Source organism: Haliaeetus leucocephalus, unplaced genomic scaffold, assembly GCF_000737465.1.
Source record: "Haliaeetus leucocephalus isolate CR32 unplaced genomic scaffold, Haliaeetus_leucocephalus-4.0 Scaffold2, whole genome shotgun sequence".
Classification (NCBI taxonomy): Eukaryota; Metazoa; Chordata; class Aves; order Accipitriformes; family Accipitridae; genus Haliaeetus; species Haliaeetus leucocephalus.
The window spans coordinates 10,545,328-10,569,001 of NW_010972438.1; the positions used below are offsets into that span (position 1 = coordinate 10,545,328).

A 23,674-nucleotide genomic window follows, 5' to 3' on the forward strand; every position below is an offset into this window, starting at 1 on the left:
GATATGGACAATAACTGTGCTAGAATTATACGGTTTATGTAAGTTTTGGCTTTTGGGGAAGAAATGTTTCCATCTGCAAACTGAAAATAGCAAGTATTTATAAATTCTCTTTAGTGGTTACTTACTAGTCACTGAAATAGTTCAATGCTGTTATTCAATTATCAGAGTCAAATAATCAGTAAAGGATAATAACTGCTTCTTCTCTTGAAATCATTCACCACCAAGTGACTATTTTGTGATTATATGAATGTCCATGCTTTCAGCTCAAATTTCTGTCAGAGTCTTTGTATAATTAAACTTGTCATGGCAGCATTTACGGATTCTGTCAACCCAGAGCAAAACCAAGAACTCTTGCTGATTGCAGGAGTTGTATGACTGTGGCAGGTGTGACCACTTGTCACATAGTGCTATCAAAAATGCTGTTTTAAGCGTAACAGGCAAGTTCCTCAGCGAAGCCTTCAATGAAGAAACTGAGAATTTTTCTCTCCTTATGCGATTCAAAGAGTGAAGAAATAAGATTAAATAAGATAATGTATCCTTACAAAGGCTGATAGATAATTTCACTCTGATACCTCAGTATTAAAGCTTGGTGTACAAAGGGACTATATCCCATCTGCTCCTAGTAGGTGGCCCTCTAGAGTCATTGGAACGATCTTCTTAAAATTACAGCCCAGCAAGAGCAATCAGTTTTATGTATCCAGAACTGCCCATCTCCATGTTCTTTCAAGGAATACAGTACATCAGTGGAAGTGCTCATTCCTGAGTAAAATTGTTCTCATCTTCAGTTTACATATGCTGCACTATAGTTAATCAAGCAAACTTTATTGATGTTTCTGGCACTATTTCATTATTTTAATATGTGTGACTGAAAAGATATGGAAAGGTGTGAGGGATTTAAGCTTCTGATAAATCAACATTATCCATTTATCTCTGATATGTGGGGAAAAAAAATAGAGTGTTTTCTCTAGTAATCTTCCATCTTAAGTTAACCTAATTTAGTATGGGTTTCCAGCACAGATTTTAAGATAATTTTGGACAAATAAAAGTCTATGAAAAAGAGGGAAATACAGATTTGTCTTTCAAGGAAACACAAAGTGAGGGAATCAAACTATAAACTTCCAAAATGTGTATCATTAATAAAATTGAGGGATTATTTTTCCTGAATGTGCATTTCATTCCATGTAATCCAGTCCTAGACTTACTGAAGTCAGTAACAAATTGGATTGCTTTCATTTGCAGTAGGACTGCATCTTGTCTATGAGACGCATACTGAAGATGATATTTCAGTGTCTTATTGAATCTTGTAATATATACTGCCTTACATCTAGTGTGGTAGCATATGGCAGAGGACCAGCATGATGAGATGAAGATGAAGACTCTCTCACACTTTCTTTCTTAAGAATAAGAACATTGAAGCTAACACTAGATGTGTTTCCCTATTGTTTTTCTTTCCATGTGTTCAGACTTCCTGTTTGTTGTTGAGATGGGATCATACACTTGATTCATGGAATATTTTGCAGAGATGTTGTTAGAAGCATGAATATAAGGTTAACAAACTAACCTAAAAAATTCTTAAATGATATTCAAATGGTACTGAATATTGCCAGAGGTGAGCAAAGTAGTTTCAGCAGGAGTTAGTCCTTCTAGGTTGAAGTTGCAGATGCAATGTAAAAATATGGAACATTAATAATTCAGTGGAAAGACATCATTATCATGGACTTTTTGCTTGCTTTTGGTTTAGAGTTGTATTAAATTTTATTGAAATTATGATTACCATGTAACACACAGGTTTGGGAGGTTACCAGCATTCTAAATTTGGGCGGACGTTTTGAATAGTGTAATCTTGTCTCCCTCTCCTCCTCTTTCTACTTTGTACTTTTCACTGCTCGAGATGTAAGAATATGTTTATGCTATACTCATTGTAGTTGCCAGGAAGAGCAGCTGGTTTTCAGAATCCTTGCAAATTTAGAATTAGGCAGCAGAGATTAAAGAGCCATTTTGAAATGTTAAGGTTATGTAAAACTGTATTGTGTGATGATGAGAGGGAATCGCTCTTGCTTTGTTTCCTAAATTTAGGATGACAACAGTGAATTCATCCAGGATACTGAGAACCTTGAGATCAGCCACAGCAGGCAAGGAACATCTGATTCAGCAATTTTTAAAGAGATCCCAGTAAAGAGTATGTCATGGAGAAATGCATGCTGGAAGAACAAGAGACAAAGCAAACATAACCTCAAAGACACCATCTTATCAAAACCACAGAGTTCCACTGTGAGAAAACCAGATTCTGTTAGCTCTCAGGGAAGCTTAAAGCCTACCCTTTCTCTTTCTCCAACTGCAAGTAAAACTGAATTCTTTAAAGTAATTCCAAATGGATCTGAAAGATATGAAGGAGTTTCCGGTCAGTTAAAAAGATCTGTCAGTAAAAAGTCTCTCAAGAAAATCTCCAGAGAAAATTCATGCCTGACAACACAGACTTGCGTAAGTGATTTTTACTTTGATACTGAATTATTAGATTGTCTAGAGAAGCTATATTAGATAGACCCATTTGCACAAAGTGAGAAATAATACGTCTTTCATCCAGATGTATTCTGGTTTCATCATAACAGTATTTACTGAGCTCGGTCTGTTGAAAGTTGATTTTGTAGTATTTGGTGGCGCACAAAACAGTACTCCAAATAAAACAGAAATCACAGAGGTTTATAGGTAAAAAGAGGTGTCATTGAGCAACTCACATTTTGGAAATACGTGAGTTAGTAGTTTTGGTCTTAAAGATTACAAAAGAAAATTTACAGACTTTTGAATTGGTATATTAAAGAGTGACCATAGAAAGAGCATTAATCTAGGTACTTCATAATCTCTCTGCAACAGCCCTGAAAAATAATAAATTATGTGATTGAGGGCCAACAGTAAGGCTGTGTCATAGGCTAAATTGCCAGGCTACTAAAGGAATTGTTACATTCACTGAAGTGTTGATTTATTCCTAGTTTTTTCTTCCTGGAGTCTCCTTATGGAAACATGCAGTGATTCGAAGAACAAGTTTGTATGAAGTTCATTATGTTCTTAAATATTTCCTAATAGCTAAGTCTTGCCTTTTCAGCTTATAATGATGTGCTTTGAACTGTGCTTTGAATCAGGAACTGGAGCTTAAGAGTCAAGTGTATTCTGTAAATCACAAATCACTATGTTAGTGTTCCATGTTTTTGGATAGAATTCTTTTGGGCTTAGAATTACTGCAGATCCATATCTCTTAATGTGTGACCTCTTGTCTAAATTTGTTATGAGTAGATTAGATTTATTCCTGAGCATCTGAGAGCAGAACAGGCCAAACTTCTTCCTCAGGCTTCAGAGATCTTTATTCAGACGTCAGCTAATACCCTGTGAGACCAAAGACTTACATAGCCAGCATCTTCTGTCCAGCAGCGGTCAGTCATAGATAGCTAGGGAAAAAAGACAGGGCAAGGACAGAGCAAGCATCCAGCAATACCTCGCCAGCATGCCCTGCAGGCTTCCTTCCAGCAGTCCATAACTTAGCAATTTCTTCAGTGAAAGGTGTTATCTTCGTGGTAAATAACTGGTGATAGAATTTTTTTCCACAGATTTGTGTAGTTGCTTTTTGTACCTGTATGGCCTTTGCCTTGTGACAGTGAATTTCAGAGTTTAACTGCTATTTGTGGGAAAAAATATTTATCTCTTTTGTTTGTTTGTTTTGAATGCACAGTCTCATTCCTGGTGCTTTCTCATTCTTGTGTTTGTTATAAAAAACAGTGGGTAAAATTTTTTTTGTAATTATTATTCCTACCTGTACCACTTACTATTTGATGGCTGTATATCATATTCCCCCACAATTCTCTCTTCTACAGGTCAAGGAGTTTTATGGTATGTAGTCCCAAGATTGCTGTTTTGTCAATTTTTTTGTCATTTTTACCCAGGGATGTTGAATCTAACTACTGCGTGATCATAAATGTAAGAGTGGTTTTTGGACAGTAGTATCTTGAACTAAGTATTGCACACTGCTGGGGACCAAAAGAGTAGACACTTCTCTTTTTTTGTGGCTTTGAAGTTATGTATTCTTTGGAAAACTTTGCCTACAGTAATGTCTTGCAACATGACATACCTTGTTTGCATGAAGGAAATGGCCGTCTTCCGTCATTATTCTGTTTTCTGTCCTTGTAGCTTGTCTCATCTGCTATAGGATACTGCAGTCACCATTCCAGTCAGGGGGATGTGCTGTCATTCTGCTATGGGAATTTTAGTCTGTAGCGATTCTGTTTCTTGTTGATACGGTTAATTTTAGTTATCTGATTTGACAGCATCTGTGAAAGGGGAAGCAGGAGCGACTACTTCCATGGGGCAAGGCTGCTACTGCTCGGGCAGGGTCATTGTGCTGAACGGTTCTACCTATCTGCTTTTAGCTGCTATGGCTGCTGAGGATGGACCACGCTGCAGCTAATGGTGGATATAGAAATCTGGGCGTTGGGCTAGAAAGAGCAATCCAAACTGGGCATCACATTAAACAACAGTGTCTAGGAAAGCATATGTTCAGGTTTTCTGTGTATCTATGGTAGGGAAATGCACATACTGCCATGCCACTGGTGCTTCAGTGTTTTTTGGGAAACAAGTCTCTTTTAGTACTGGTGTAGGGGTTGGGGTTTATGTATCTCATAATCCTGTGAGATAGTCTCTCTGAGTGTTCTAGAAATCTCTTCCTGTATTCTGCAAGTAGGTTATTGGGTTGTGTAAAGGCCTTGCACTTTTCCTGATAAAAACAGAACATCCTTTTCCATGAAGGGTGTGGAGACTGGTTTCCTTTGGGAAGGAAGCACATTAGGGGGAAGCAAGGGGAATGAAATATAATAATGCAGCTGAAAATCAGAAGCAGTGCTGAGACCTTATGGTGATGAAAAATACCAGTGGCTGCTGATCTTGGACAATAAAAAGAAAAAAAATATTTCAAAAACAGAGAAAATCCTACCAATGGCAGCATATGTTTTATGTATTTATTATCTGGAAAAGATATTAGAATTGCCCCTATTGATGTAGAAAATGTGGAAGAATGCAATGTATGTGGTCTTTTGTATTTGGGAAGAAGTGAGATAATGTTTCTGTAATTTTTAGTGATAGGAAAACCCCAGTTGATACTGATAATCTGATTCTCTGTTTCTTAGCTGTGCTAATATCCATGTATCTGTCTGTAAGGGTATAATAAAATTTGTTTACATTTTATGTTCCCTTTCCCTCCTGGTTTTATATATAGGAATTTATTTTTTCTAGTTTCCAGTAACTATTCACATTTTTGTAATTAAACGTATTCCTCCCTTGTTTCCTGATCCTTTTCAGTTTTGGAAAATTGTTCCACTTAAAATTCAACTATGTTTATTACTAATCATAACTGTAATCTATTTGTCCATAACAAATGAAATATGTTGATTGCTTTCCTAAAAGATGTTATCAGTGGTTAATGCGGTGATCAACTTTGTCCTGTAGAATATAGCTAAATATAGACTGCCTAGGTGGACTGCAATTAAGTTTTTGAAGCGTTAGGTATATTTTACAATTGTTTTGTGATATTTTATTTTAAAAGATGAAGGAGAAGAGCTGTCATTTTTCCTTTGCTTGATAAAATGCTGATTACTAAATTAGATGATAGCGTTATTAGCACACTGCACTTGTAGCTGTAAATGTATTGCACATGTAATTTGTTGTTTGTAAGTATGTTTTTGCAAGGACAAAGCCTGTTATCAATGTATAGAAACTCAGGAGTTACAGACTTTGTTTTATTGCTACAAAATATAAGATGAAAGTATTTGGCAGATTTAGCAGATTAGCAAGTAATAAAATTTTCCCATCCAGAAGCCTTTCCTTGGAGTTCTTTGATACTTCTTTTTGTACTGTGCCATGTTCAAATTTGAAGCCAGATTTGAGTGCCACTGACTGCCTTTTAAACAGTGGTTGTTTATCTTAGAAGGTATGTTCACCTAGCACTTATATAGAATAAAGTCAAATATATATTTTTTTTAATTAATTACATTTCCAATAATTTTAAAATTAGTATAAAAAGCTATTTGAATGAGGCCTTTTTCTGACCACATACATATGTAAAGGTTTTTTTGTATCTGCTGGAGCAGTTTTGCAGGAAGAAACTAGTATTCTAGGTCCCCACAAGTTTCAAGAAAAGAAGTGGTGACATGTAATATTGTTAAATACAGTGAGACAACACTGGAGGTTTTTTGTTGGCTGTGGGCATGTAATTATTTTATTTCTCTTTTGAAACACTGTTCATTGTTTTAAGAATTATGTATGAAAGGATAGTTTTGTATGAAAGGGTGTTAGAGTGAGAGTTTACAGAGAAGTAGCGTCTTCTAATCTGCTCATATGGAGGACTGGTAAAAAAAATGCTTAACCAACTCTTCCTGCAATCGATTTGCTTAACTACTTAATACGCTTTAAGGACCTGGTTGCTTGCAATGTTTTATTCATGTTTTAATAGAGTTCTCTATTATTAAGTTCAAATATTTTTAATTAAGAAAGAAGCACAGCCCTCTGGGTAATATTGCAAGCATGTAGATAGCTGGTAATTAAAGTTTTCTGCACGTATAACTACATTCAAACAATTCTGAATAAATCATTGGAACCTAGAAGAATGTAAATGTCATTATATATGAAAAAGATCCTTTAAGCAACAGGTTTTGTCAATCTAGCAAAAGTTTTAAGAGCTTAATAAGAATACTTTCTCATAAGAGGAGGATATGCAAAAAGACAAGCTTTTAATTACTAAATGAAATATTTAGACAAATTTACGAATATCTCAAAATTACTTCTTACATCAAAAGTTTCTCCTAAATTACAAAGTGAGCTTAATTTCAAATTCAGTTTTCAAATTCTCTCTTTGAAAATTGGCTAAGACAATGTAAAATTTATAAAGAAGCTTTTTTGTAGTAGTCATCTGAAGCTACAGAATAAATAGTCCAAACTACTTCTCCTTTATAACCTCTTTATTAACACTGAAAATTGTCATGACATCTATTCTCCTTTCTGAGTATAGTAGTTCGAGAGTGAGACCATTACAAGAAAAGAAAACAGAATGACATTTGAAATAAGGGGGGGGGGGGAACAAATGTTTTGAATTGTTTTGTAAAAATTCAAAAAATCTATGCATCTTTCTTCATAGATGTAAAGGAAAAGACAAGCAGGTTTGGGCAATGTTTTGCCTTTATTAAAAAGAGAATGAGAAAAATGTTCTTTCAATGCTTAGTGCTTTTATTGTGCATAGCACTAGTTCATGCTGTCATTTTAATGACTGCATGCCAATTGCTTCTTACGTGAGGTAAGAAAGATAAGCTGAAGCTTCTCTTACAGTAATCAAATAAATGCAGAAAGCTTCAATATAGAAAATTAACAGGAAATCAGCATCTTCAGTAAGATCAATAAAAGTTATAGCAGCTGTAGATCTGGTAGAATACTAATACATCAGAGCAAAGCAGACTTTCCAGACGTAACATAGCAAGCTTCGTATGAAATGGACAAATAACTAATAGTAACTGAGCTAATAACATACGTTCAGTAAGGGTCTAGAGAAAACATCACATTATTTTAGGATTAAAAATGGTAGTAATAATCACACTATTCAGGATGAAGCTTGGGGCTCAAAAGCCAGAGCTAAAAAAGGGGTGGCAGCTGTGCTAACAGCTTCTGTCATCTTCTTATACCTTGTACAAAATGGCAGACTACATTTATCTGTGCCAAAAAGTAGCCTCTGAGTGCTTGAGGTGATTCCACAGGAAAAATCTTTGCAAAGGCATTTGACTTAAGAATTTGAGATACATAGTAAAACATAAAAAATGTTTGCAATAGGCTTTAGAATTAATTGTCTTTTTACAAAGATTTGCAGACTTGCATATGCAGCTATTTCCATGTGAGTGCCCTTCAGTCATAAATCCTGTTTTATGTGATATATTTACCTGCTGATTGTCAGCTTGCAGGCACATTTCCCATCAAAGGTGGTTTACTTTGTTATTTCAGTGCTAATTTTCTTTTTGACCAGTTATTTGCAAGAGATGGCTTTAAGTGAAATCTAATATCATGGTAGTCAGAATGAAACATCAAAAATATATGACAGAGTTGCTACTCCCAAAAACTTAATGTTAGGCAGCAACCTTATTGAATGATACTTAATTTCTTAACTAGAATTAAAATGGGAAGTATTATTTTACATAATATTGAGATAATAACTGTTGATTTCTTTTATGGCACCTGTGAGTAAATAAAAATATGCTGCATATCTTTATTCTAAAACTATTTTAGCCAATAAAATATTCTAGAGCTTGAGGTGAAATCGAGGTTCTGTTCATTGCATGATGCCATTACATGTATTATTAAAAAGAAAGAGTTTCTCCATCTGTCATTGATCCAGAATTCCCGTCCAGTGTGCATTGTATTGCACATCCTATACTTGGAGTTCAGCACTGTGAATTAATCTATGAGCGTATCCCCAGTTAAACTTCTGGAGGGGAAATAAGTAATGTAGTATCCTTCATTATCTGGCTTTGCTCTGATCCCAAGGACAAAAAAAGCTGGCAGGAAAGGGGATCAGACAGATAATAACGCTTTTCTGACTCCTAGAAAATACAGTTTTATTAAGGTATATGGAACTCCCTAAAACAGGAGAAAGTACTGTGTCACTGAAAATAACTTCCTTTTTCAGCAGTGTTGTCATATAATCTTTCTCATGAAAGTGAGCACTTTGCATGTGAAGTACTAAGCAATATACATGAATATCTAGGATATATACATATCTTTTTGCATGATTTCCTAATAATAAGGAAATCAATGTCCAATGTATAGTGTCTTTTGTGGGCTGTTTACATCATACCTTTGTGGAGCTGAATAACTGAACATATATAATATTTTATTAATCGCTTGCATATATTCATGAATGTTTTTAAAAGCAAATGTCGTGTTTGTGTGGTATCATAACCTGAAGGTATTGAACATTGCTGTACTATTTCTGTTACTAAGATAAAGCTGCAGTTCAAGTTTTCCTGTGTCTCGGGTGTGACCAGTTTATGATTATAATTCACAGAGAAGACTTAGATATGCATCTTGTATACATAGGAATAAAGCAGAGGAGGTTGTAGTAATAATTCCAGCATGTAATATTTCAGTGTGTCTTCTGGTGGTAAGGTGACTTTTATACCCCCAGAAGACACGCTGAAACATTACACACTGGATTTCATAGCAGGAAAAGCTAGCAATGTTCATATCACTAGTACTGCTGACTTGCATGTGTTCTTGAGGTCTTCAGTTACCCTGTATCTCCACACAGCACCCTGTGCCTACCACACCTCCTCACAGACTGTGAGATTGCCCCTTCTGCCAGGAATATGATAAACTCCTGGTCTAAAAGCCCCATTCTCTTCACTAGAATCAAAGCACTGTCCCTCTTTGGGATACTGTTACGTAGTGTCTTGCAACCCACTGGCCATATTCCAGTGATCTAAATCCTCTGAAGTCCTCGTCACTACTTGGATTCACTTTTCAAGCAGAAATACTTTGTAATTCCATTCAGAACCAAAACTAGAGGCCTCAAGTATTAGAGCTGTTCCTTTGTGAAACAGCAATCTATGTGGACCCTTTAAAAAAGGGGAAGTTTTTCTTAAAGGAGTCCTTTAAACAAAGGTGATGCCACAGCAGGTTGGGTGAACTTAAACAACCTTATCATGAGGTTTTGTGTGAGGCATTAAGTATGAACTGCAAAATAGTTAATACATGTTTTTAGCTTTTGGCCTGTGGATCAAGTTTGCTATAACAATTAGAGTTACATTAACAATTCAACCAGTGAGTATAAAGAAAAATGAAAATACAGTGATGTTTATTTTAAAACGTATACACTAGCAAGTTACCAAAATAACTTTTAAAATTTAGTGCTGACATGTAGCTTTCCAGAGAAATTTTATGCTGTGCTTGACAAATAACTAAATGTTATGTTGATGGTGTTTATGATACTATGATAACTGTGTGATTGAGTTTATTTCAAGATTTGTATTTAATGCTTAATTTTAGCTGCTGGATTTTTGAGCTTCTGAACACCTGCTTTTATCTTCTGTTTTTAATTGCAGTGGAACAGCAACTTCACCAAACACCCTGGATCCAAGCTGAAGTCCATAACAGTGTTTGTGGTGTTCTTCCTTCCTGTAATTATGTGTAAATATGCTTGATCTTCATAGCTGAACAGAAATCTGTTAACTAATCTTTTCTAGTAAACATTGTTTCTCTTTTAGTATTGTAGCTTCTTGAAGATTCCACAAGAGCTTCTCCAAGGTATCTGTTTCACTCATATATTCTGTTCCATGATTGGAATTGTTGTCTATATTGTTGACTTTCCCATTTTATTTCGTAGGAGTATGACTGGAAAAACTATCAGTCAGATAGACTGAGTTCATCTGAACTACAGATGCTGGCTAGCATGAAGAGACAACAAAATGAAGAATTACAGGATACTGGGATCTCACATGGGCTGAGCGCATCACAGATAGACAACTGCAACGTTAGCATGAGTACAAGCAGTGATGATACAGCAACCTGGAACTCTGGTTTCCCACCAGTAAGTCTAAACCCACAGTATTTTCTCTGTATAGTTTCTATCAATTCTGAGACTCAGGGGTCTTGAATATTAACATTTCTTTGAGTAGATTTGAAATTTAAGTTATCATTACCAAACGTTTTTAGAATTTATCAAGTAAAACACGCAACCAAAACACATGCACTTCCAGCAGGTTCTGTAGTACCACCATGGACAAAGAGCAAATCTATTATATATTCTTTCCTAGAATCCTGAAGAATCATGTAGGCTGTACAGCTTGCCACAGTAGTGGCTGACAATGTGCAGGTGTGTGATATAGAACTTAAAAATAGTTCCAAAATGAATGAAACCCAGATATACCAGTCAGCAACTGCATTACAGTGTGAGTAATGGAAAATAATTGCTTCTTACAATGATAAAGTCTCATTACTGAAAAGCTAACTGTTTAAAGGACTGAAGCAGGAGAACAGCGGCAAAAAGCTGCAGTAGTTCTGAGCACTTAGTATGTGATCCTTCTTTTTTTTACACCTTGTATCATTACTTGTCCTGGTACAAAGTGGTACAAAATCACGCACAGCTGCACTGTGTGACAGGGTACTGTTATAAGAAGCAGAGGAGTGTTTGTTACAGTCCACGGAAGAGTATTGAATGTGTGAAATCACAGAATAACATTTCAGCAACTATATAAAGGTACTTGCAGGAGCTGCTGTAAAACTAGATAACCCCATACTCCACTTATATCTCAGCAACATAGTTCTTATTTTATTATAGGTGAAACAATAATAAACAATGAATGTGGCTTAAGTAAAGCACACAACACAACTCTCAGAGGCAGATCCAACGTTAGAAGAGTAAACACTGCTGTGTTGCCCCAATATAAACTATTGTAGAGTAAATCCTCTAAAATTTTAGGTGAAGATTACCTTCAGGCATCTATAGGGCCCAAGTAGAGACCTGTAGTACCAGTCTTCCATAGTGAATGCTCAACACAGCACTGGAACTTTGTGGTACGCTGGTAAATGAAGGTTTCAAATTAGAAGAGATGTATCAATAAGTGGGTAATTGTATGAATAAGAACTTGGTTTACAGAGTAATATTTTGCAGGATATCAAAGAAATATTAGTTAGTTTTAACTATTTGAGATACATCATTACACATTTAGTTGATTTCATCATATCTCCAATGCATTTTCTCAGTACTCACTAAATAGACTCAAACGTGGTGTAAATCTGCAAGACTGGATAAATGGAGCTCAAACAAAGAGAACAGCCATCTCATTAATTTAGAAAGCAAACCTAATCTTTCTCATATAAGGACTAATCGCTTAGTCCCTTGCAACAACAAAGACTTCAGCTTCCATGGTCTTCCCTACCCATATACCTCTGCCTTTATGCAAAGGGACTCTCTGTACCAGTACAATATCAGTTAGTCTACAGTATCTATTGATTCACCTCAAATTTTCCTTTCTGAGATAGCTGCCACAGCACCAGCTATTCATAGATGTGGTATAAGTTTCTGGAGTGTGGACTTCTGTGTTTAACACTGCTTGAGGTAATTGTGTTCCAATATTTGGAAAAATGCAGAGTATTCATGTGAGAGTGATAATTCATTTTCTAGACCTTTAGTGTCTAAGAAGGTTATAAACAACATTTATTAGGGAAGGTGATTATTTAATGACCCCAAGTCATTTTAGCACAGAAGCTTTTAAAAGAGTAGTTGGGGGCATTTTAGTATGCTGGTGTTAAATTTTAGCATATTTTGATATGCATTTCAGAAGACTTTGAGAGTAGTGATGCCAGTATTGTTAAAGTTAAGTTAATGTAGGCCAGTTAGTCCAATCTCATTGTCAAAATAATGAAAAATCTGGTGTGGGATTCAGTTAAGAGCTTTAAAGGTTGTAATATGGTTAATGATAGTCAAGATTGTTTTACAGAAAATATGTCCCGTTCAAAAAATCTAATTTTATTGCTAAAGTTACAATTGATAAGGAAACTGCTTAGATGCAACATGCTAAGACCATTGTACATAATTGTTTAAAAATGAGCAGCATACAATATTGATAAAGCATACCTTGAATGAATTTGGTACTGGGCAACTGACAAATATCAAAAGCAGTCAGCAGGGAATTATCTGTGAGTAGAGTATATTCAGAGGGACCTACTTCATGATTCATTCAGTTCTATATATGATGATGTTCAGTGGTTTTTGTTGGTGATCTATGGTTTAATAGCCTCTGATATACATATCCTGAGTTGATCTCATTCTTCCCTCTTATGTTCAAATCTATAAGTCTGTCAGATAATTTCATATAGATGTTTCCAGTGAATCCCCGCACATAGCATTCACATGTGCAGTAAATGTGTTACTGCATGCATAGGTAGTCTACATAACTGAGAGATCAAAATAAAGCCTAGTTGGAGTGATTAGAACACGTTTAAAGGTTGCTCCTCCTAGATTTCAGTCTTCTGTCATGCATGGTCTTGCTTTAAGACCTAAAATCATAGAATCATAGAATAATTTGGGTTGGAAGGGACCTTTAAAGGTCATCTAGTCCACCCCCCTTGCAGTGAGCAGGGACATCTTCAAGTAGATGAGGTTGCTCAGAGCCCCATCCAACCTGACCTTGAATGTGTCCAGGGATGGGGCATCTACCACCTCTCTGGGCAACCTGTTGCAGTGTTTCACCACCCTCATTGTAAAAAATTTTCTTCCTTATATCTAGTCTAAATCTACCCTCTTTTAGTTTAAAACCATTACCCCTTGTCCTATCACAACAGACCCTGCTAAGTTTGTCCCCATCTTTCTTACAGGCCCCCTTAAAGTACTGAAAGGCTGCAGTGAGGTCTCCCTGCAGCCTTCTTTTCTCCAGGCTGAACAACCCAACTCTCTCAGTCTTTCTTCATATGAGAGGTGCTCCATCCCTCTGATCATTTTTGTGGCTCTCTTCTGGACCCAATCCAACAGGTCCATGTCTTCCCTGTGCTGAGGACTCCAGAGCTGGACGCAGTATTCCAGGTAGGGCCAGAGCGGAGCAGAGGGACAGAATCACCTCCCTTGACTTGCTGGCCACGCTTCTTTTGATGCAGCCCAGTATATGGTTGGCTTTCTGGGCTGTGAGTGCACATTACCACCTCACATCCAGCTTTTCATCCACCAGTACCCCCGAGTCCTTCTCCGCAGGGCTGCTCTCAATGCCTTCATCCCCCAGCCTGAGTAATGTCATTGTTTTTTCAGCATCCAGTTTTTATCAAGAAGTGTTCCTTATGTATATATCTATTCCTTACATATATTATGTAAAAAATATTAGTAGAATAAGAGCAAATTTGGTTTTATATCACTGATCTTTAGTACCACCATCATTTGAGTTGAGTCAAGACAATTTGCCAAATGATCAATCTTTCCAAAATCAGATGTACAAACTGCAGAAAAGTTTATATGTATCTGTAGCCATCTTCCAGTTGCATAGGCAAATTATTTTAGCAGTGCACTATATAGAAAAGAAATAGAAATAATCCTCACATTGTAGTTTGAGAAATTAAGAACAGCTTGAAATTCTTGTCATGATTAAACTTTCATGCTTACATGTGTTTCCACGTTGTATCTTTCTGATTATTTAAATCGCTAGTATCTATTGCTTTCTCTTATGTTCTTCAAAGATAAGTAAGGAGTATTTTTATTCCAAATTTTCGTTCATTTTATACATTTTTGTCCTTTAGTGGAAACTATGGCAACAGCACCACCAGAAGGCAGCTTTTTGTGTATCTTTCATTTTGAAATACCTATGATGTTTTGCAAGGCAGGGCAGGATATAATTATGTTAGATAGTGAACTTACGTATCAATGTAATATTTTATATATAAAACACATTTTCAGTGAGTTTATTTTTTTCATTACTTGCCATTGTTAGTCTGATTTCCAGATTCATTGAAAATTTTCATGTTACTGACTGTAATGAATCTAAGAAACCCTTCTGAATGTAAAGGCACATAGATCAATCATATTACTAAGTTGCAGTTAGAACAGATGTCCTTAAACCACTATAGAACAGATATACTAAAACTGTATTTTTATGATAGTTTACCAAGAACTGAATATATGCTGTCAGTAGAAATCGTTGAAATGTAAGTTGTTTAGCAGCTGCTGTAAACTATGACAGCCAAAAAGGAATAAAATAGCTTTGAATATTATACATTACCCAGCATAGCTATCAGTTATAAATATGAAAAACTTCTATTTTAAAATGGATTTACTTCGAAGGAGAATTGTAAACCCTTGTAAAATGTGTGTGGGGCACAGTTCCAAATGAATAATATGTGTATGCAGAACTAAGTATTTTGAAAGACTTCATTTGACCGTGTCTTACCTGAATGATTTCTTAAATCTTAAGGTCTATGAAATTCCATATTAGCTTTGCAACAATATGAAAGACACAGTTGTATATATTGCAGAGTATAATGTGAAGTTTATACCCACACATACGCACATTATCCAAGAAAAATTGCAACGGTTACAAAATATTTCTGCTTAAATGCCTTGCTTTATTCTAGGGATCCAGTAAGACCTTCCTGCCCTGTCAGGGAATTGGCCCATTCAGCTTCTTGGATAGCTGTTACCACACTTCAGACACCACTTCCTATATAACACTGACATTCTGGAGACAGATCATATATAAGAGCTTTCAGGATATCTTATTGCATATGGTCTCTGATTCTCAGTCAGAAATGCAAAGGAGAAGGAAGATTCTCCTGGATTGCTCACTGATACAGCCTAGAAGCTTGTAGCAGTATAATGCTCTATTAGCAGACTCCAAAACATGCTCACCACTAAGACCTGTCTTTCGAGTAAGGAGTACTCACAGAGAAGAAAGATTATTTGTTCCCCAAGCAACTTCCTAAATATAAATTCAGTCACATAAGCCTTGATCTGCAAAATATTTGAAAGAGTACTTCCAGATACATACCTAAATTGTGGAAGGTTTTCTGGCCTCATTTGTGATGTTTCAGAAAAGAAAGCCACTTAACACAAAAATGGTCTGGCAGAACTGAAGTCTGACGGACAAGAGGAGTGATATTTAAACCCAGAATTATTCCGAGAGCTCAGTTTGACAACCCCTGGAGGGATCTGTTCACATCAAGTCAAATTGCAAAACTGAGGCAGACTATTCTTTACTATGAAATGAGACTAAAAATTATTTAGACAGATATTCTGGTTCCATAGACTGACTAATTCACTTTCTGTCTCATCCTCAGTCTTCCACTAGCCATCATTTGGGAATTGTACTATCCACCACCAGCCAGTGACTCATATTTGGCAGTAATTAGGATGTCATTCATCCTGAACATATATTTTACAACATCCCTCCCTACTTCCTGAAACCATGAGAACATACTCATTTTTGTATTGATTTCTGTAAAAAAAGCAATCGCTTTCATAATGCTTAGTATTTATTTTTAGCATTTCATGTACTAAATTGTACAAGTATTTTTAATGAATGCTTGTATTTTCACTTCTATTGCATTTGCTTCTGTGATTTGTTTAGAACTGCTTTTATGGTGCGTGGTAATGGCAGGGGGGTCTCTTCTGGAAGCACTACATATATACTGAGAGAAAATGTATTTCTGAATTTTAGAATTCTTGAATTTTTATACCAGTTTATGAATATTGATCTTTCTTGGAAATAACTGATTTTAATGCCATAAACGAAATGTAGTTTGAAACCTTTGGGGCACATTCTTACAATGGGTAGGTAAGATTTGAAGGCTGTGGAAAATGATCATCTTTTGTATGAATATTCATACAGTCCACCATTAGCTATTCATGAACAGCTTAATCCAGGTTTCAAATTGGCAGTGCCATAGAGAATCATATGTGCTTCAGCAAACTTTGTTTAGGACTGCTAAGATTACTGTTAATGGTTCTTCTGAGGAGAGAGGAACCATGCCTGCCAGCCCTATTAGCTCTGGCTCAGTGTTGTCTAGTCTTAAGAGTGGTTGTTTCTGCACAGGTCCTACTAAGAGTTCCCGCACCATGCTTCCTATACACGTACAGTCCAGACTTTTCTATCAGACAAGACTTTGCCACCCTTCCTTCTCTGAAGTGTCCTGACTCTGTCCTAACACTCTCACGGGCAGTAGAGAGATGACCATGTGGCTGACTCTTTAATTCATATGTATTTCCACCCAGACCAGAATCATCTGTTAAGTTGTACTTTTGCACAGTTAGGATCTGAATATCCATTTAAATTTCACAGGTAAGAAAAAAGACTGTAAAGTTCTAATATCAGAAGCTGCAAATGTGTATGCTCATAAAAGATCTCTTACACACTTCTGAACATTCTGAAAGAATATTTGCAAATTTATTTTCTCACTATTATTTTTTGTTTTCCATAGCCCGTCAGTCAGGAGCATCACTATCAGAAAGAAATGAGCCCACTTTCTCATTCCAACCCACGGTAAGATTCCATTTATAGCCCAGGCAGTAAGGATTCAGTTAGAGTGTTCTGAATATTAAATGTGACATTCTTTGATTTAATCTTAAATCTGTTTTCAATTGCAACCTCCTCTCAGAGGGCTTTACTATTACTCGTTTTAGTCATTGTCTGCACTATGTCTGCATTGCCCTGGAACACTGAACTGAATTCTGCATGTTTTGGATGTACCACTGTGTATTTAAAGTAACTAACATAGGCCTTGCTCCTACATCTGCTTTGATGCGTGATTCAGCAAATCTTCCTCATATGACATACATACCCTCTCACCTATTTCTTTCTCCCTCTCTCCCTCTCTGCCTTGAAAGCTTAGAAGTAGAATTCTGTATGTGACTGTAGGTGTCAGGGAATCTATTTGTTACAAAAGATTTTAATGTTACTTATTTAGACAGTTTTTTCAATAGATAGCCTAGTCAGGAGAGGGTGTTACAACACTGTGGGATAGTTCAAAGGGATCCTGTCTACAACATATTTTGGTTGTCAAGGATTTTGCTTGATCTGTTTTGTTTGGAATCAGCAACAAAATCCCTGTGACTTTAATATAAGGTGAGATGAAAACAAGGGGAGAGGGTGGCTAGAGAGAAATAATCAAACTGAGACAATCAAAATTAATTGTCCAGTTTCAGAACTGCCTTGTACCTGTGAAACCCTAACATCACTTTGTCAATTTTTTAACAGCCTGAACAAGAGGTGTACTTATTTGAAAAAGCAGTCCTATTTCACTTTCACTTGGTGTCAGTGTGGATTTTGCTTGTCCAAGTTTTAACTGGACAACGCACATGTGTTGGGAAGGATAGGGGGAGAGGACATTTCAGATACAACTTCCTTATCTTTTATCAACAGTCTGAAATGTTTTATGATAGCACACTGCCAGTCAGTTGTGCAGGATAATATGCATTTCTCCTGATAATCACACAGATGTTTTCAGTCACTTGTCTCACTTGCCATCCACATTTTTATGGATTTAAAATCTTCTTGTTAGATTTTATGAAGTGAACACTATGAAACTTGCTGTGCAAGTTCACCCAGATGCATCAGTTATTGCAACATGGAGCCATATGTTTCCTAGCGTACACAATATATTACTGGAGTTAAAGTGCAGTCCTGGATTCCTGTTCCCTTATGTTGGTCTAGAAAACCTCACTGCCTTAGGTGCTGCTTATCAAAGGAACTATCTCTATCCTTATGGATTGTTACAATGGATGAAGTGGACGGAGACACTTGACAATAGTCCACAGAGTAAGATATCAGGTACCTTGTGACTGACACTTTGGACTCTTTATTCCAGAATTGCTTTCATAATTCCGATGGCATTAGAATTGCCTATATTTTAGTGCAAGCTACATTGTTTGTCTTCTTTTTGCCCATACATTGGTTGAGTCAGGTTTTATTAAGTTATTTTTATGCATGTGCTAAAGCAATTTGGTACTCGGTACATTTTATATACTGAAAAACAGAATAAACACCATTATCTGTAAAAATAAAGCATTTCATCATATCAAGTTAATATGATCAACAATGAAAAGTTGTATTTCCATATAATAAAATTTAAAATAAAATAGTATAAATTATGACTTAGTTCTTATGCTATTTTAATCCAGTACACACAGTAGACTTCAATTTCTCTAGAAATCATTTTTGAGAAATGCAGGCAAAGTATTTGTAAAATACCTGACTTGCAAGTGCCTCATAAATTCAGTAGCCCTTGTGAACTGCCAGAAAAGCATTATTAGGCTGTAAATACAGAAGATGACAAAATTATGAGGTCAGTTTGCATCATGATATAAAAACTGGCGATGATGTGACTTGAATACCATTATTCACATTACCTTTCATTTATAATGGAAACTCTCTAATGTTTTTCACAGAGGGTGTGTACCTAAATGAGAGGGAGATATAATTAATGGTAATTCTGTAACTTAGTTCCTAAACAGTTTTTAAAGCCAGTTTTAACAAGTAATGTGTGAGCAACTGGAAAATGTCTTAAGTCTTTGTAAGCCTACTGTAGCTATGTAGGGGAACACACAGAATATTTGAAAAATTGATATATCCTATGTAGATGAGCGGGTACAAATGCCATGGCATGGAGACAGTTACATGATGCACTTACTGAAACAACAAATAGTTTGTTGTAAAGAGTGATAGAGAATTTGACAGGTCTCAAGTAACTTGAGAAAAGTGATAGTAGTGATATTTTCTGGGAAATGAAAAGAGAGCAATGTGGAAGCTATTGTCCAGTAAATGTAGCTTCTGTCCATAATAAGATAAAAGAACAAGCCAGGAAAGAAAGTACCTGTGAAGATAATGGAAATGCAGTCAATAAAAAGACCCAGCGAGACTTATTTTCCATTGGTTCCACTGGGTAAAGGTCATAAGTCTGCCAAGAATATTGCTACTGCAATACAAATCACCTCCACATCATGCTGCTTTGCAAGGTGTAGAACCAGTTAATGAAAGGAGACAGGCTGACTGCAGAGGTTACAGAGCCAGATAAGCAAGATGATGTTCAGTGTTTCAAGCCTTAGCTATGCACTTCCCCCTGACTGATGTACTGTATGGCCCTAGCTGAACTTCAGAATTGCTCTCTTCTCTCCCAATAGGAAGCTGTAACTATCTTCTTCCAGTATAGGGACTGGAAATTGCTATGTACCTGGCATCTACTTAGTAAGCATTTGTCCTCCAAAATATTTGTGTGTCATAGAAGGTTTGGAAGTTTCATTAAAGGAAATGCTAAAAGTAAGTAAATATTCTAGAGGAATTTAAGCTACACTGAACTGCAAAATGTAGAGCTGCTCTCTGAAAAAGATCACTTGAGCCTAATTTTATAAATAGATTTTCTGAACTTCTACAGATGCTCTTGAGAAAATTTATTTCTGATAAAAGCTGATTTTTCTGTCTTTGAGAGGGGTTTTTTGTAAGTTGAGACCTAGCGTTATAAGCATTGCCTCACTAGATCCTCTCTTGACATCCTACTCAACTCTTCCCAAGCTACCAAATAAAATTTCTTCCTCTGAAGTTCCAACAGCTGTTCCCCAGAAACCGCACTAAAGTAGGACACAAATACTTAAGCATTTCACTGGGTATCCTTTCACAAGAAGTATATTTTACTTAAGTAATTTTATATAAAATGTGCACAGCCAAATTTTCAGTTAGGTTTTACCCAGACATTTAACTCTACATGTTAAAAAAAAATGTATTCTCATAGTGAATTGTGGGCACAGATATTGGGTGACAGTAAATGTCTGCTTGATTTGGACTATAGCCAAGAACATAAGATCTGCACATAAAACACAGGCATCATTTTACGAGAAAGTCTATTGATCAGTGGTCTCAAACTAAAAAATGAGTGATCAAGCTGTTTTTCATTCACAAATGAAAATAATTGTTAAACTGAAGTGTAATTTGTTGTCCCTATTAGTGGCTGGCAGGTGTCATATGTTAACAGCTCTAAATTCAACAACCTTCCCAAACAATTCTATATATGTGGGGCTGACAGCTTTTCCAAGGCTGGTTGGAACCTGCAGGAGTTAATTAGTATATCAGTCAATGAAAATTATCTTTTCAAGTATTGTCTGTGCGTCTGCTGTGGGCTTGGTCAGGGTTACCTGCACAGAATTAGCAGGAATAAATAGAACTCTACTCCCTTGTTAGCTCCACCTCTGTCTCCGCTGCTGGAAGCTCATGCTTGCCAGGCTGGTATGTGAAAGTGTGTGTATGCATCAGTATATAGTGTAGCCTACCCATTCATCCCTATGTGTTGGAGTTTGCCCCACCTGATGGATGATCATGACCCAATGTGGGGACAGGAGGGGAGTCTTAAACCTCCTTGCTGATCCCGAGAGTCCATCTGTAGCTGATGATGTAGACTGTCAGTCCCCAAATTCCACCAAGAATCTGAAGAAGCGATGAGATATCATTTTGTCAGGCTCTCATCTACCGTTTCCAGTGTCTTGTTCTTCTCCATGAGCCTCTGACCTGCATCCATGGAAGTTATTATCTCCATAGGTTTTGCTATGAAAAATGAGTGTTACAGTTGCTCTGAAGTGGTAGGATTCAGGACCATCCTCAAGCCAGTCCAGTAGCTAACTTGTAAAATAAGCTAGATTCATCTGCTCTGTACATGCAAGTCAGTTGATTCTTCAATGGGATATTTTGTGTTTCAATTAGATTCTGTCCGTGGGTTTGCTGTGAATAAAAAAGAAACCTCTTAAAACTAAGGAGCATACAAGGTCCCTAAAATTTTAAGGAAAAACCAATGATATTGCAAAGTGTTTACTAAAATTGCTAAATGGAAGTATGATGCAATTCAGGCCAGCATTTTGTCTAGATTTATGTTTTATCTATAAAAGGTGTCACCACTGTACTGTGGTTTAAGTCCTTTGTAGCTTTGCCACTTGTGGATGTAATATAAAGTTCCTTGTATCTGTAATTGGCTGATAAGGGCCCACAGTCTTTGACAAATGATTAATAGTCACTGACCTCACTTCACATGGGCTTGGTATGGGCTGACTAAAGCAAGCTGTCTTGTCATTGTAACCTACATGTGTTACATTAGCCTGATCAGGATGTCATCATTCTTCTTTCCTCTACAATCAAAAAAAAAAACCCAAAACCCAAAAAACAAACCACCCCCTCTCCCCTCCAAAAAAAACCCCAAAACTGACCCCAAAAGAGCTAATAACATTTTCTTCCCTTTTTTGGTAAAGCTATCTCTCCAATTATGATAAATGTTACAGATTTGAGATTTATCATCACAAAAGAAATGTTTCATTGATGTGGAGAGATTAATGTGTTTGAGGAGGACAATAACTATAAACTTTTCAGAAGAAGTTGTAGGTTTTACCTTAAGGAAAAAAAAAAAAACATATCCTTAATTACTACTTTATCAATGTCATTTTCTTATTTTTGTAATGATATGCATGCACAGTAGTTCAGATAATGAATCATGAAATGGATAAACACATTCCTTTAACTAAATACATTTTTAACTTATTTTCAAACTTGATTATTGGTAGAATTCTGGTTTATTAGTTAAATATAATGAACACCTTTTTCTATGCATAACTCTGACCACTCTTGATTTTAGGAAGTAAATTATTTCTTGCACTTTCTTTAAAAGTTTCTGCTAGAGGAGTCTTTTTTTAGAACCTGCTGTTGCCATGAATGTTGCCATTATCATGGCACCTGAAATTTGCATAATATATCAGTGATTCCAGCACAAAAACACATCCACTGCAAACTCTCAAGTATTAAAAGTATGTTCAGCTTTGAGACTACCATTTAAGTACTCTCATTCTTCCCAGATGAAAACTAAACATTCCAATAGCTGATGCATGTGTTGTTGTATCATTGAGAGATTCAGTAAGATTAAACTCACCTACAAAATGGTGCAGTAAAAGGATTGTAGCTGTAACATTTATTTGCTGTACAGCAGAATTTCTCCAACATGCATGCTGTGAAATTCAGACACAAAAGGTCTTTGTCTCCCATATTTCCAAGTAAAGGTTTAAATAGCAGAATAACTTAAGCACACTTAAAGATTGAGTTTTGCAAACAAAGAAGCATATTTATTTTTATGATTCATTACAAGATCAAAGCCATACAACTCCATTACTTATGCAAAACAGACAATATTACATTATGAAGTATTATAAAATTACACAACAGTTGTCAAAATAAGTGAACAAGAACAATGTATCACAAAATGTACTTTCGTTTTTCATTGTACTTGTGCACTTACTTTACTCATCCACAAAATAGAGTAATTTGCAATAGGTCTCCCAGTCGTTAATCTGAATTAGCGAAATTCTGCTGCATTTGTCAGGCTATAATATGCATGAAAAAGAACATGACAAAAGAAGCAAATGGCACAGGAAACATCTAATTGAAAAGGTTAAACTTTTTAATCATGATGGTAAAAAGCCTAGCTGCAAAAGGGTTGTTGAGAACCAAGTGGCTAACACGTAAAAGCTTGTTAAAATAATCCAAAAATGGCTTTCCCTTGTATGGGAATCTGAGAACATGAAAACGTGGCAACGTATACACTAAGGGTTTGAATATAAAACATGGCAAATGCTTTCAAACATGCTGTTGCATCTATGTTAATACAAGGTCGTTTATCTTTTTTGTTTTGTTTTGTTTTTTGTAGCTTCAGGACTTACCAAGAAGACTTTTTTATTGGTTCCACCCTTTTTCTGAATATTCCTGGGCCATGCATACAGAGTTTTCTGACCATACTTATATGTAGAGATGGAGGTTAGGCCGTAAAAGATTTTACATACCTCTAAGATCTCTGAGATTGAAAGAAAGAGATGGGCGTTATCTTGTAACAAGTCTGGGATTCCTTGTTCAAAGCATGTTGCAATGTCTCAGTACCCAGTTGAACTGTTGCTATGGCCCTTCGCCTGTGTGTCTTCTTCCAGGGGATCTCCAGTGTTTGTGGATGACAAGACACTTCAGTCCAGCCACAAGCCAGCATCTAAGGTCTGAGTCCAACTTCTGACAACTCCTAGAGCCTTGGGATTTTGGGGTAGTTCACAGGGCAGGCAAGCTTCCAAATAGGTTTGTACCAGTTGTATTTTTCCCTTTTCTGGAGAGAAAAAACT

General features: G+C 36.2%; 1 protein-coding gene across 1 annotated transcript in view; it reads left to right on the forward strand.

Annotated features, from left to right (window-relative positions):
* The window catches only part of LOC104835392 (chromosome unknown open reading frame, human C3orf67), an 84,319-nt gene that overhangs the window by 46,572 nt on the left and 14,073 nt on the right, over positions 1 to 23,674 (forward strand). Inside the window, exons 12-14 of the mRNA XM_010573345.1 lie at positions 2,077 to 2,481; positions 10,400 to 10,603; positions 16,972 to 17,033. Coding sequence (XP_010571647.1) covers positions 2,077 to 2,481; positions 10,400 to 10,603; positions 16,972 to 17,033 — 671 coding nt within the window. The remainder of the gene's footprint in view (positions 1 to 2,076; positions 2,482 to 10,399; positions 10,604 to 16,971; positions 17,034 to 23,674) is intronic.